General features: G+C 54.2%; 4 protein-coding genes across 4 annotated transcripts; 1 reads left to right on the top strand and 3 right to left on the bottom strand.

Annotated features, from left to right (window-relative positions):
• Positions 1 to 2,599: 2,599 nt before the first annotated feature.
• Positions 2,600 to 3,908, bottom strand: N0V96_004907 (uncharacterized protein; the record flags this gene model as incomplete). Its single annotated transcript, XM_053194794.2, has 2 exons — positions 2,600 to 3,462; positions 3,569 to 3,908. The coding sequence occupies 2 exons, from the start codon at positions 3,906 to 3,908 to the stop codon at positions 2,600 to 2,602; spliced, it is 1,203 nt and encodes a 400-aa protein (XP_053047674.2).
• Positions 3,909 to 5,155: 1,247 nt separating this feature from the next.
• Positions 5,156 to 6,166, top strand: N0V96_004906 (uncharacterized protein; the record flags this gene model as incomplete). The annotated part of the gene is made up of 2 exons (XM_053194795.2): positions 5,156 to 5,695; positions 5,915 to 6,166. The coding sequence occupies 2 exons, from the start codon at positions 5,156 to 5,158 to the stop codon at positions 6,164 to 6,166; spliced, it is 792 nt and encodes a 263-aa protein (XP_053047675.2).
• A 160-nt stretch (positions 6,167 to 6,326) lies between these two features.
• OTU2 (OTU protein) lies at positions 6,327 to 7,325 on the bottom strand (the record flags this gene model as incomplete). Its single annotated transcript, XM_053194796.2, has 1 exon — positions 6,327 to 7,325. One exon carries the CDS (start codon positions 7,323 to 7,325, stop codon positions 6,327 to 6,329), a length of 999 nt encoding a protein of 332 aa, XP_053047676.2.
• Positions 7,326 to 8,323: 998 nt separating this feature from the next.
• On the bottom strand, positions 8,324 to 12,524 carry N0V96_004904 (uncharacterized protein; the record flags this gene model as incomplete). The annotated part of the gene is made up of 2 exons (XM_053194797.2): positions 8,324 to 9,402; positions 9,452 to 12,524. The coding sequence occupies 2 exons, from the start codon at positions 12,522 to 12,524 to the stop codon at positions 8,324 to 8,326; spliced, it is 4,152 nt and encodes a 1,383-aa protein (XP_053047677.2).
• Positions 12,525 to 14,962: the final 2,438 nt, after the last annotated feature.

Raw genomic sequence — 14,962 nt, 5'->3', positions numbered from 1 at the left:
AAAGCGTGTATTTTTCGAGACGTACAGACTCTGATTTTCGTGAGGTAGAGTCGGGTATTGGGTTGGGGAGTTAGAAGAGGAAGTTCGTCACAACTGCTTCAATCAGTCTATTCGAGAATCAAGAATTTAGAATGGTTTCCGTCCAATGACGACGTGCTTCAGGAGAGAAGGTTCATCGCTATCCCGTTAGGGAATGTTGAAGCACCACCAAAGGGCAAGGTGACACACAGAGTGGCTGGCAGATTCTAGAACTCCTTGGAAGTTCTGAGGCAACGTTCTATGATGACAATGCTGTTTATGAAGACAATGCTGTTTTCCACAGTCACTTTAGAGTAAGGAAAAACAGAGTAAGGTCTCCGTGAGGTACATGCCGATTGCCTGTTTAAGGGGGTTCGAACTCACCTTCCGTCGTCTTGAAGGTTGGGAACCCTTCGTTGCTCTTACTTTCCCTGGCTTGAAGTTTTTTTTTTTTTAAAGGAAAAGAATAAGCTAGGTCCAGAGCGTTCCTTACACCACGTCTCCAGCCTCGGTGACGTTCGTGGGCAAATGCGTTCAAGCGAATAGCCGATGTTGGACAAGGGAGGATTTGTATGTCGTTGGTTGTGTCTATCTAAGTAAGATAGGACAAAAGAGACAACGGCATATCACATCAAATAAGTAGAGGAAACAAAGAAATTCTCGTGGCTTATAGGCTATTCTTTAGTGTCTAGCCGACTTGCTTTTAATATTATAATATAATTACGTAGGTGTCATTGATGGTGTGTGTATCGGGAAGGGCCTGTTTTCTTTACGCATGTGTGCTCTAGACGATGTGTGAGATCTACCTCGAAGAAGCTCTCGATGTGTCCTGCTCTGAGATAGAGGAGAAAGGAGCGACGTTTGTATAGAGGATTAGTTGCACATCACTAGCAGTCCGCATCTTGAAAAGGGTCATTTTCACTACTTATTGACTTTTGCTTGAGATTCCCGTGTCTAAAGAACGATCTCATGTCTTTTTTTTTATGCAGAGAGAAAGAAGGAACTGCTTGGGCACAGAGGATCACCGTCACAGACTGCCCATCTGAGGAAGGGGAAATCTACTCATTGGCTTATGCTCTAGATCACGTGTCGCGCCGTCGTAAGAGAGAGAGAGAGGAACATCTTGTGTCTTAATAAAAGAGAGCGGAAAGCTGCGGAGGCTCTGGATCTTTATAGCTCTCAACCTGCGATGCGAGTACTGGTAGTACTTAGTTCATTTGGTACTCCATTTGGTGATCATGCAACTGGGGCGGATACTGGGGTTCCTCCTAGCTAGTGCTGCTGAGATAGTCCTCAACCATCAGGATACATCTCTTTACTGTGCTTCACGTTCACTCGTTCGCGTATTCGTAAAATAATACGGTTGCGTTGACGCATCGGTCATACCAGCCGAGAATAATTTAGAGCCCGCCAAGGGTAAGACCATTTTGGCCCTTCCTATGTCTTTATCAAGAAGGGCAAGGAGACTACTAGTTCTGACATAGCTATCAGAGAGGAGTGGAGAGACTACAATGCGCGGGCTCTTCGAGTCTCTTTCTCGTGAATAAGGTAAGCCAAGCCCAGGCCGCTATCTTATTGACCGCCACCGTGCATGGCCGGCGTTGTAGGCACTGCTTGAGGTCAAGATACCTACTTGAGGAGCGACTAGGCAATTCACGATTTTGATGTTTAGGAGAGGTGGCTGGAAAGTAAGAAGAAGTATTGACGGACAGGAGTTTTGTATTTTCCCTTGCCCACGACAAACGTTCACAGCGGGGTTGAGCAGAAACCGGGTTATGCGGCCAGTTGTATCGAGTCTCAGGGGTCTCTCGAAGAGTAAGAGCAACTTCGTAATGGCCCGTGACAGCTCCGACAACTGACCTTAAAACTCAACCTTCCCATCTCCAAGATGCGTTCTCAATTCTCCGGTCGTATTCGCCGTGTACTTTCTAAAGGAAAACGACCAGGTGATGAAGAAAGGTGCTCTCTAGGTTTAGTGGCCGCATTTGTTATATACTATATAATAGAGTATAAACAGGTAGTGAGAAAGATACTCTCTTACTTCGCTGGCCGTTTTTGTCGTGTACTACGTAACGGAGAACGGACGTGTAATCTTAACTGATTCTGCACTTAAGTTGCGAGGTGATGTGACTGTTTGCACGTTTATAGCGATATGACACCAGGAGTCCAGACTTGCGCACTAGGCCCTCAAACCCGAGATCATGTTCCATTGTGATGAAAGTTAAGTATGAACGGTCAATTGATTCCCTTTTTATATGATATATGCCGTGGAAAAGGGAAGGAAATAGCTTCGGCTTTGGAATGACGCAAGGCACAAGCTCAGTGAATACCAGCTCAAGATCGATCGGGTAGACAGAAATGACAAAGGTTAGCCCTGCTCCCAACGGATAAAGAAACATCAGGCCAATGTGCTACCCCGTGTTTTCTGTGCCATCGGAAGTTTTGACTGTTGAATCAGGTTCTCTAGCGCCATCTCCTAGATGGCAAACCAACATCGAGACTTCAGGAAGCATCCACAGAAGCACATCCTGAATCACACCTCTACCAAACCAACCTCTGCTCAACACAAACTCCATGTATATCACGCAGCAAAAATCTTCATGAGCCCCTCCAACGCCATATTCCCACCACTAAAAACCAACCCCAAATCCCATCCCGTCTCGCCAGCTTCCCTCTCCACCATGGCCCTGAAATCCTCATTGAACAGCGCCACCGCAAGCGGCACCGCCCCGCTCGGCTCGACCACGAGCTTGAACCGCTCAAACACGAGCTTCGTCGCCGCCTTGATCTCCTCCTCCGACATGCTGTACATGTTCTCCACCAGCCGGCGCTCGTAGATGACGGACCACGGGTGCTTTCCCACGGGCGTCCGCAGGCCGTCGGCGACCGTCAGCGTTTTTACGCTCTCGACGCGTTTCCCACTCTCGAAGCCGCGCTTGCAGTCGTCGGCGCCCTGGAACTCGGGTTCCGCGCCGAATACCCGGATCCCCGTCCCCTCGCAGCTCAGCGCTACGCCGGAGAGCATGCCGCCGCCTCCGCAGGGCGTCATGATCGCGTCCAGACCCTTGTTCTTCTTCTTCTCCTCCCCGTCTCCATTAGGTACAGCAGCCGCAGGAAGGCCCGTGGAGTTGAACGTGGGGTTCTCGGCAGAGTGGCCCGCGGCTAGGAGATCGCGCACCTGCTCCTGTAGCTCGAGGCCCATCGTCCCTTGGCCTAGCATGATGTCCGGGTGGTCGTAGGGCGGCACGAGGCGGGCGCCCGTCTCGGAGATGATGCGGTCGGCGACGGCCTCGCGCTCAACGCTGGTGCTGCCGCTGAAGACGACGTTGGCACCGTAGCCGCGCGTCGCGGCGATCTTGTTGGGCGGGGAGATGTCCGGCATGACGATGTGTGCTGGGATGCCGCTTTCTCTGGCGGCGAGAGCCAAAGCTTGGGCGTGGTTTCCTGGTGGTGGTGTTAGTTGAATTCTTCTGAGATCAAAAAAGTACACATCCAAATAGTCCTCTTCTTTCGTTCGTTCACTGAGCAAGGAACAGAGAGGTATCCATACCCGAGCTATGCGTAACAACACCCTTCTCTTTACCGCCGCCTTCAGCCCATCCAGGCTCCTGCTTCAACCTCTCCACGGCGTGAAAGGCACCGCGGACCTTGAAGGCGCCGATGCGCTGCAGGTTCTCGCATTTGAACCAAAGCCGGAGCACGGGCTTGGCCGGCGTGCGCCCCTCCCATTTCGTGCCCTTGAGTTCTTCGGGAGTCCGCGGCGTCGACGCCAACGCCGTGAGGGTCTTGTTGGTGAGGACGGGGGTGTAGTGGACGTGCGGCTTGACGAGCTTGTGGGCTTCGACGACGGAGGCCCGGGCTAGGGGTAGGCAGGTTGATAGGTCGGCCATGGCTCTTGTCTCTTTTCTGCTCACGATGAATGGTTGTGCTTTTGCTATATGTGTGCCTAAGGTAAGGTAGGTGAGTGTGATGGCGAAAGTGCCAAAAGCCCCAGTAAAAGAAGTGAGGCAGTGAAGCAGGACGCTAGGGCTTTGATGGGCGTCTTATCGAGTGAGGTTTTTTGAGATTGAAGTTGAGATGAGACGTGTTGCAAAGGCGTGAGCGGCAAAAGTCATGAGGACTCCCGACGCCGGGATCGGGACTTTGGTTGTGGTGGGCGGTTGTCTGACGCCCTCCGGACGGGGGGCGACCCCGCTTGAGTGGTGGGATTCGGCGGTTGTCTCCGAAAAGGCTCCCCGGGCCACACCTGAAATTATCGGTGAAATGACCACTCCCGCCTACTTTTCCCGCGGGTAATATTAGAGCCGTATACCAAGACACTAAGTTTATGGTTGGTCATAAATCACTCCTGGGCTCTAGAACCGTCAGGAACATTCTATCAAGTGTTTGATAAATCGGTCAATGTAGATACATGACTGACTGTATCTACACTCGGCGTTGACTTAGTTGATCAGTCCTCCTCAGCCTCCATCCATGATCCTTTCCCCAATATACAAAACTCACCTCCCACGCTTATCTCACGTCTAACAATATCTTTGAACAGCTACCCTTTGGATCGCGATGAATCGCCGTCCTTAATCGCAGCAAAGCTAGCAAAGCTGTGTAACGCACCCACCTCTCACAGTGGCGGAACTTACCTAATTCCCATCCCAACGCTGAAGAACCATGAAATACGGCTGAGAAAGGAAACACGACAAAGCATACCCATTGACTTGCAGTCGGGAGCCATGTGATTAGACATGGCTCGGTAAGCTTGGGTTAGGTGAGTGATTATCCCAAACATTCGGGATGCGTCCCTGACAGCGACAGGGATCAACGTCGCCGTTCTCCAGCGCGGGGCATTTGCGCCCCATCCACAATACAGCGCGGGGTCCTCGGGGACTAGACTGACCTCGCTAGCTTCGGTCTACTCTGATTCATGACTTCATTCTCATCTGACGACTTTCATTCTGTTTCATATTACTGGATTAAAGACTACTGAATATATCAATCGTCGATAATATTATATCCAGAAAACCGCTTGAATCCCACCATTCCATCAAGACAGTCAGTCCATCAGACACTTCATCAAAAGCACCGCACAACCCCACCATCCACTCCCTTCACAACTCTGGCGAGTACAAGAAGCCAGCCCATCATGGCAACCGACCCAAACAAGCTCTCCACAGCTTTCGCAAACACACCCCTCGCAAATCACGGCGAGAAATGGTCCGCCTTCTGGGAAGAGAAATTCACCCCCTGGGATCGCGGCGGACCCTCCCTAGCCCTCCTCGATATCATCACCACCCGTCCGGATCTCATCCCGCCTCCCCAGCCCCCATCACCTGCGGGGCAACAGCAGAAGAAGCCCACGGCTCTTGTTCCGGGCTGTGGTAAAGGGCATGACGCCCTCCTTCTAGCAAACCTAGGCTACGACGTCCTCGGTCTCGATTTTTCGCCCACCGCCATCGCTGAGGCGAAGGAGAATCAAAAGGCTATAGTTGCTGCGGCGGCCACCGGGGATGGAAACGGAGACGACAACGGAGACGGGGCAGAGCCGGACGTGAACGTTATCCGCCAACCAAACGGCGCCGAGCCGGGTTCCGTGACGTGGCTCTCGGGCGACTTCTTCTCCGATTCGTGGCTCGAGGCCTGGCCTCGCGCGGACAAGACCTTTAACCTCATCTTTGATTACACTGTAAGTATCACTATTCTCAACGGCTCTCAAATAGAACGGCCAGTAGGAACCAGAACAAAACCAAACAAACAGAAAACAAACTGATACCCATCCAAAGTTCCTCTGCGCCCTCCCCCAACAGCACGCCCCCAATGGTCCGCCCGCATATCCTCCCTCCTAAACCCCACCACCGGCCGCCTCATCTGCCTCGAATTTCCGTCCGGCAAACCTCTTTCCCAGCCGGGCCCTCCGTGGGGCTTGAACCCGGACATCTACCTCGCTCTGCTCACACGCCCCGGCCAACCGCTCGAGTTCTCGTCTTCGACACTGGCGGGCGACGAGGCCGACGTCGTCGTCGTCCCCACGGCCCCGAGCGAGAAAGACACCACCGGTCTGAAGCGGCTGGCGCTCGTTAAGCCTGCTAGGACGCATCGCGCTGGTATGAATGAGGACGGGTCGGTTCGCGATTGGGTTCATGTCTTTAGTCCTTGAGAACTGACGAGGAAACATGACTCTGATTGTAGATGGTTTGCTCTTGTCGGTCAATGATGTATGTCTATGCCATGCAACGCCCTCAACTCCATGTACATAAAGTTGGGAATATAATCTTCTCCGTACCCTCCGCCATCTAACCGTACCTATACCACACACCTCACGCCGTTGTCTTCCGCAAAGAGTTATAATGCTCACCAAGCCCATACCCATGCCGATAATACGCCAACCAAATCTCCTTCTTATCATCATCAACACCACCTCCACCACCCGCCGCCGGCCCAATGCTCTCCGTCCTCCCATCCTGCACAACCCGAATCTCAACCCCATACACGCTCGCCAGCGCCGCAAGCTCAAGCTGTCCACCCCACTCCGCCGTATCCCGGATCCGCCTCACGTACCCCTCCAACCCTTCCTCCAGGAACGGCGCAAAATCGTCCGGGTGGGCCGTCATGTACTCCGCCGCCGCCCTCCTCACTACCTTGTACGGGAGCTTCTGCGTCGGGTCACCACCACTACTTGCTTCTTCAGCACCAGCACCAGCACTACCAGCGGCGAGCGGAATCCCCTGCTGCCGTAACTGATCCGCCACAGCAGAAAACAAACAGTGCCCGTCAGGCGCAATCTCCTTCTCCTCGAGCCCGTTGGCCTTGAACTCCTTGAGCATGTACGTCTTCTCGATGCCCCGGTGGTCCGTCATGCCACTCGCCTCCTCCTGCGCCTTCTCCGCCGCGGCCTCTACCTCGGCCGCCCGCCGCGCCAGGCGCTCCTTTTGTCTGTTGCGCTTCTTCCCTTGTTGCCCTTGCCCTTGTGCCTGTGTCTGTTCCTTCTCTTCTTCTACCGGCGTTTCGGATTCGGAAATGGTAGTGCCCCTCAACTTCTCCGCAACCTCGGCAGTCTCGTCCCTCGTACCGTCGTCGCCGTCGTCGTCGTTGTCTTGGACTTCCTTCTCGGCAGCAGCACCACCGCCGCCAGACAACCCGGCCACCTCCTCCTCGTGCTTCGCCTTCAACTGCCTCTCCAGCTCAGCGCACTCGTCATTCACGCCCTTGCGCGTCTTCTTGGTCGCGTTCTTCTTCTTGCTCGTGATGCGGCCCACGAGGTCGCGCTGCTCCTTGCGGTGCCGCGTCTGCATCTGCTCCAGCGTTTCGGACTCCATGATGATTTCTTTCTTTCTTCTGTTCCTCGTGGAGTACCTTTCACGCACAAACTTTTTGAAGGTAGTATTTCGATTTCGGTTTCCGGCTCGCTTCGGCTGGGAGAGATGGATAAAGAGGAGCGTGTTCGTATATGGTTATGTGAGGGGCGGTCTCGCGAGGTAATGGGCACAGGAATCAATGTGTGACGTTTGCGGCGGATGTCGGGGTGGGGGTTACCGTTGCGTCCTGCCTGATTCACAGGAGAAATCCGGCGCTTCAATCCGGTGCTCCGCTGACGATGAGGTCTTGGTTCAATCAGGCAGGAAACGAATCGGCCGTGTCTAAAGGGCGAGAATGTGAGCTTCGAATTGTGTTGTCACTAGGAGCTCCGAGCTTGGAAGTCAATGGAGGGGCGAAATTTCTTGGTGGGGGTTAAGTTCGCTGCTTGCGGTGCGGGGTCGGTACGTGCCCCCCCGGAGAGCCGCCCGTAATTCGACTTCGCCCGAGCACCACTCGCTCGACGAATGGCCGCCAAGAAGCAGACTTTCTTACCCCCGAGGTTTTCAGACCATTACGTTCAATGTTGGCTACCATGCCACCTACATCACACTATCAGGATCGAACATTAAATTTTACAGTTTTTGATTGACTAGCCATCTGTCCCTAAGGACCTATATACACTACCAAAGGTAACATCAACACCACATTGTTGACTGCCTTACCTACATCGTACACCCCCAACAGCATCTGAGACCATCAAAGCCTGCGGCCCTCTAGCCAAACCAGGCACGATAATATCTCCTTGGCCTGCCGACGGCAGCCATAGCCTTTTGATCCTACCAACTCCGTCCACAAGGTGGCACAGGAGTCTAGTTCTGTTTCGCCACTCCACACCTTGATTACACATGAGAAATAGTACACATTGGGTATCGTATCGAATGAATGCAATCCCGCGCGCTCCGGCCAATCCAAACCTTTCGCGACAAGGGACAATGTAAAGGACTTGACGGCTTCTCATTTAGAAGCCTTTGAAAGGGTCATCTCGGAAGTAGTCATCTTCCACAGTCGCTCGGCTGCTACCATGGTAGCCGTCTGTGCCGCGCGTCCCGCGAGAACTATAGCTGTCACGGTGACGGCTACGACTTTGCCGTCTTCGAAGCTCCTTACTACGCCTACGAGCCCGGTATCCGTATTCCTCATACTCATCAGGGTCTCTGTCAAAGCCCGAGTGGGCTAATGGGCTGATGAAGGCCTCCATGCGCACGGTACCAATGGCATCAAAGAAGTTGGCACCTGGGGGTCGTGAAGAGGCTTCCGAAGTCCGCTGAGAGCCGGCTGTGCTCATGCCCCAACTCTGCCTGCTTGAGCCTTGGGATGGCTGAGACTGGTAGATATCGGATGAGCCGGCTGTGCCAACGCTATTGCCAGCGTTGCTATTGGTGTAGCTGTGCTGTCCAACGCTGCCTGGTCCAGAGAATCCACGGAAGGACAATGGAGGCGGGACGTGGCCTCCGGTGTTGCTTCGCTTCCGTCCGTGGACCGCGTTCTGATTCGAGCGCTCCGTGAATCTAGGGATAAATGGTGGTTCCGCTGCGTCCCCAGAGCGTTCACGTTGATGGTTGTTATTATTGTTGTTGTTGTTGCTGCTGCTGCTGTTGTTGTTGGTCGGCATGGGTGGAAATGCCTCCATTTGTTTGTAACCAGAGACGTCGCCTGTCCTGGAAGAGGGAATGCTAGGAATACTGGGCACGCTTGGAATACTTCGCGGTCCGGGATTCTTCATCGAGGGGGCCTTGCTCTTTGTCAGTCGAATGGAATCACGAATGCCAGGTCGCCTGGTAGGTTGCGGTGGTTCAAAGTCCGGTACCGTGGTTGGTTTCGCAGGTTGGGGAGCAGCGACGATTTCAGGGATTGCTTGGGTCGAGTGTGCCAGGAATGAAAGCGCCGTCAGCCACACGTAGTGCCTCTCAGAAGACGTAGCCGTAAACTTCAACGCTCTTTGCGGAGTCAATATGAGAATTGAACGGTTGAAAACTGCACCCTGGTTCTTAGGGGCGGGGTTGTCATCCTTGACGTCAAGCACAGACTGAATGGTTACTGCTTCATGTTAGTCAAGGCTTGTGCTAAGTCAAGATGTCGTACTTACGTTTCCGACCAGTCTTACCCATGAGGGCACTGCCAGATGAAGGTTGTTTACTGCTCCAGAGGATAGCTCTCTCATAGGGAGCCAGCCAGACCCATCGCTTGTGGCGGTCATTGCTCGAGTCGTCCTTGCTGTTATCGGGCACGCCAAATGACTTGCGTCTCCTGACGTACTTGAACATCCATTCACCGACCATGGTCTGCGCAATGGCGTCGACGACGCCCGTGGCTTGCGAGGCGCCGTTGGATGCACCGCCAACAGAGTTGACATCGGTGGTAGCCGTTTGTGCCGTTGTTGTCGACAGCCTGGACTTGTGGGACCGGTAGTTGGAGCTGGTGTCGTACCGAGGGCTGGTGATGTCGTTGTACGGAAGAGGAGGCAAGCTGGGGCTCTCCGGCGCTTCGGTCGTCTCCGAGAAGGGCGGCGGGGACCTACTTTGCTTCCGATTTCTCTGGTTACGAGGAAGGGCCGCAGCTGATCGCACCTTACGGATACTGTTGGCACGATGGATGCTGCCGGCACGGTAGTGATTACGGCCCATGCCTCGGCGATGCCACGGTGCGTCCATCTTGGTTGGGCTTCGTTGGCCATCGCTCGGAGCGCTGGCACTGAATGGCGGTCGCCGAGAGCTAGCTCTGGTAGGTATGGGGAAAGGCGGGTCGGGAGCACGAGTTTCTGGAACGCTCGGGCTTCTAGGACGGCCTTGGTGGCTGGCGATTCCACTCTGGATCATAGCAGACTTCCGCATGACGTTCTTGCCCGAAGGTCCCGCGGTAGACTTCTCATACCCGCGGGCAGTGGGCTTGGCAGACTGCCTCTTGGGTGCTTCTCTGCTTTCCAGATTGCCTCCATAACTATCGTTTGCGAGGCGCATGGAGTTCCTGCTAGGGGCTGACCTCTTTGTTTGTTCCGGCGATGTAAAGGTACTGACAGATGTGCGGTTGGAGGCTCGGGAGTCCGTCATTCTCATGCCAGGGGCGGAAAGGGCGGTTCGGTACTCAGAGTCGCTCACATCAGCATCAAACTCGTCAACCTCATCGGAGCTCTGGGCATCTTGGAAGCCGGCGAACAGACTGCTGATACGGTGTGGTCGTCTCATAGGCGCGCCTTCTCTCGACAGTGGCCCATCATCATTGTTGCCAGGGTATGCGTCGCGGGTTTGCTCGCCAAAGACTGGCGAGACTGGCGGTGACGAAGGCATGTCCGACAGGCTGCGCTTCGTAGCGAGTCTTCGAGGATTTCGTGGTGGGAGATGTCCCGGCACCGGAGTAAAATGGCGAGGATCATCACTCGTCACGGCAGTAGCGATACCGACGCTGGGCGATGAGGGCCGGGACGTGATAGCTGAGGGGCGCAGGTGGACAGGTAGTGTCGCCAGCCTCTTGTCAGAAAGAATCTCTTCGGTCTGAACGGCAGTGGATTTCATGGGAGCTGAGGAGATGATGGATACTTGGCAACCAAAGTCTTTGACGTATTGTGGAAGCCGGTGTTCGCGTGGTGTAGTCGGGCGGCTCGTGGGCGGGATGATACTGATGGATGGAATGGTCAATTCTTGCACTGGCCGCAGAACGGGAGGTGTCTGAGGCCTCTCCACCGGTTTGTCGGTCTGAGTCGAGGATGAAACCATCACCGTGGGCGGAGTTTCCGGAGGGGGCGGGGTGGAAGATCTGTAGGGGGACTTCGGCGTCTTCGGGGGGCTCAAAGGCTCCTCAACAGTCTGAGAACCAGCGGAGACCATGTGGTTGAAAGGACGCGGCTCAATCGACAGTGGTCGGTTAACGTGAACTCGCTTCCGTCTTTGATTGGCCTCAACTTCCCACTCGCCTCTTGGAGAGGCCTCGACTTCCGTGAGCTTTTCGATCTTGGCAGGCGGTTCCGGTGTGGAAGGCTTGACAGGCTCCATCTTCGGTGATGGAGGAGGCGAGTACTGAATTCCGGTGTCGGTGTAGCTGACCTTGGGAGCCGGCGGCGGCGGAGGCGGCATCAGATCCTCATCGTTCTCTTGGATTCCGTCTTCCAGGGCCTCCAGGACGGGCTGGTTCATCCAAAGTCTACCTCTAGTAACGCTTCCAGGACGCTGGGGGCTCTCCATGCTTTGTTGTCGTCGGTGAATCTTGGACAGAATGCTATCGCGGCTGAATGTTCGTGTGTGGCGATAGTTGGACATGGCGCTCTCGCGTCCGCCGTCGTCAGTCTGCCAGTCGTCGTCGCCATCGAGGTTGAGCTCGTCCGCCAGTGAGTTTCCATTGAAGACCTTGCCGGGACTCTGTTGCATGGAAAATCGGACGCTGTTAGTCAAGCTCATAGTCCTCACACTTCCCGCGTCGTTTTGATCCTCTGTCTCGCTGTCATTGCCGTCGCCGTTAACTTGTGCAGCCTGGTAGGCGGCGACCTCGTCTATCACCACCTTCAAGCGGCTCTCAGCAATGTGGACTCTACGCTCATACTTGCGCTTTTCCTCCTCCCAAGAGTCCTTGTCCTGAGCCCAAAGGTCGTGAACCCTCTGAGAGTCTTCTTCCTGACTTCGGATCTTCTTCTGGGCCGACTCGAGTCTCTTTCTCGTTTCTGTAATGGAATCGACGGCTTCATCCCTCTCGCGGGCGAGCTCGCCCAGTGCTGATGAGGTACCGCCTTCTAGAAGGGCTAGTTGACGCTGAAGTGAACGGCTTTGTTTTGTTGTGGTGGCTACTGTCTCTTGAAGTGTCTCCTGCTCCTGGCGGGAGGCGTGCAAGGATACTTCTAGGTTCTCGATAAGCTTCGCCTTTTCTTCCTGATCTCGCCTCAAGTTCAGGATCTCGGCTACGAGATTGGCGTGTAAGGTTGGAGTGAAACGACGTGGGTCGAGAACGCTGATGCCATCGTCGTTGGTCATATTTCTGGATGAACGCTTAGAGCCCTTGTCGTTCTGTGGGACGGGAGGAGGCGAAGGGCTCTTCTTCCCGTTCGGCGGGGTGACGGAGCGTCGGGATTTCCTCGAGCTTCGTGATGGTGTTCTGTAAGGCGTGTCCTGTGGTGTTGGCAACGCCGTTACGGCAGCGTTGCCTTTGGACTCATCCTCGGTCTCCCAAACAGCCATCTTGACTCACTGGAGACAAAGAAAGACTCGCAGTGAGGTGTCAAGGGCGCAACGGTTCTCAATTGAACCCCTCAAAAAAGAAGTGTAAGCATGCAGGTTATGGTCGGTCGGCTTACAGCGAGCAAATGTGCTTGGATCGCCAGCCGTTTCGGGGAAAATCAAATGTAGGGGATCAAAGCACACAGCTGAGCCCAGGGATCCTTGCTGCCGGTGGAAATGACAGGCGCCAGAGGAGCAGTCTGACCGCGCAATCACTGGTGCATTGACGCTATTCAACCCCCACTGACTCTTGGTTAGTGTTCGATGCTACGGGAGAGGCACATTGGAGGAGCGCAAGGCCGAGGCCTACGGCAAGGAATATGCATGAAATGTTCTTGGTGAAACTTACGATGCGATGTTGCTACTGTTGCTACTGCTGCTGCGTCGCGGGCGCAGCAAGTTGATGTCAAATAAGTGAAAGGTGATATGCTATGGGCAACAGCCCAAACGCGTAAAGAGAAGAAAATAAACAGAGCGATAAAAAGGAGTGGTTCGCTCGAGTGGCCGTTTCTGGACAGCCCAGACACGAGTTAGCATGAAGTTCTCCGGGGCCGAGGTGGTATAATTGGTGTATATGAGCCGGGGAGGGATGTTCGGGAACGGTTTTGGATGGGCTCCCACCTTAAGAACTGGGATATATAGGTAGTAAACCCAGGTATGAAACTGGCTGGCTTTCGAAGCCAGGAATCAACGTCGCAAAGAGAAAAGGAGAGATTGAGCAAGGCGCGGCAGTCGCAACAACGGTTGACAGGCTCAAAGTCGCAATGAGGTCAAGAGCCGTACTAAGTCGACATGACGTTGTAAATTGAGTTTGGTGAAAGGCCGAAATGGAATGCGACTCCGGATAGGATGAACGGCAATGATAGGAACCGAGGCGAAAGAGTGAAAAAAGAAGCAGGAAGGATTGGCGTATGTACAAGGCTCGAGCAATGTACGAATTATATGATTGAAACAAGCGAGACGTTGGGAGAAGAAACGTTGGTCGGGCAGAGGCGCGGACGTGAAAGGCGTGGAGTGAAGGCTTGTTTCGCGGTTCTGGTGGGGGAGATTTTGTGGTCAGCATCTTGTCCCGGACCTCCCTCCTTCTTTTCCTTCTAAGGCTGCTTCTCCCGCTGCGATCGGCCGCACGAACCAAACGGACTGAGACATATGGGAGGCTTACCCGATGGAAGGTGTATTGGACGGTCGATAGTTTGTCGAGAGGTTTTGGAAACAAGTCGAGAGTAGAAAAGCAACGGCGCACCGGTTGGTTCGAGACAGAGTGACAGTGACAAAAGGAACAAGGCAGGTTTAAAGACGGTGGACGGGTGTAAGAGTAAATGTACAACTGCCAACAGCTAAGTGGCAAGTCGAAACAGATGGGCGCGAGGATCGGTTGCGCAGGTGGTAGGACGTGTATACCAACAAGACGGGGTGGCAGAACAGAACGGCTGCTGCATCCGAGGCCAGTGGGCGTGACAATGGCGGCACCTGAAGATCGGGCTGGAGGAGAAGGAGAGAAGAAAGCCGTGAGAAGGTGAGGCGAGTCGAGAGAGAGGAGACAAGGCAAGGCAAGGCAAGGCGCAAGGCAAAAGAAACAGAGTAAAGAAGCCGGGTGCGAGGCGCCAGACTATTCTGTCAATTCAAGCACGGGACAGGCTGAGATGGGATGGAAATAAATGGGACGGGCAAGGGTTAGGAGCATGGGAAGAACAGCACTAAGGTAGGTAGGGTAGAAGCCGGGGGTGGAAGGTATCCCTACACTACGGAGAGACGAGGAGGAGAAGCATCAAAGTGGGCATCGAGACCATCACAGTGGTAGTGCAGCGGATGCAGCAGCGGGAAGCCGCGAGGGACAGTCTGGATGGTCGATGGAGACTGAGAAAAAAGGTGGTGGTCTATGGCGGCTTGCCGTGTGTATTGCGTAGGATTCGACTTGGCGAATGCAACAAGACGAGCCATCAGAAGCTAATCATTGTCGTGCAGTAGACGGCCAACGTGCTAGATGCGTGTACAGGGCAGATGGATGAGAGTATGTACATATACGTGTACGACCGCTGTGATGTGAACTTGTGAAGTGTATTATTAGTGTGTACTTGGTGTGCTTGTTGTAAGCCACGGGCAGGAAGCTGCGGGATGCAGTGTTGTGATGGGATCATGATCATGAATTGAGGTGGAAAGGCCGGGCCCCTGGTCAGTTGAATGAGATTAGCTAGATTGGGGTGGGATGGGATACGTATTGGTCAACGTCCTTGAGGGGATCCGTAGGTAGCGATCATGGCTATGATTGGGAAGCGAACCCAGTAATCAAATCAATCCAGATGGGAGGAGACGAAGCACCAGGGCCAGGCGACGCCGGATGACATGGGCGTAAATTAGCCAGGCACGCACGACGCGGCCAACGGTCCAGCCACGAGACT

This window comes from Colletotrichum fioriniae (genome assembly GCF_027942845.1).
Source record: "Colletotrichum fioriniae strain IMI 355084 chromosome Unknown scaffold_5, whole genome shotgun sequence".
Lineage (NCBI taxonomy): Eukaryota > Fungi > Ascomycota > Sordariomycetes > Glomerellales > Glomerellaceae > Colletotrichum > Colletotrichum fioriniae.
Note: the sequence above shows the minus strand (reverse complement) of the source record. Positions and strands in the feature narration are given on the sequence as shown.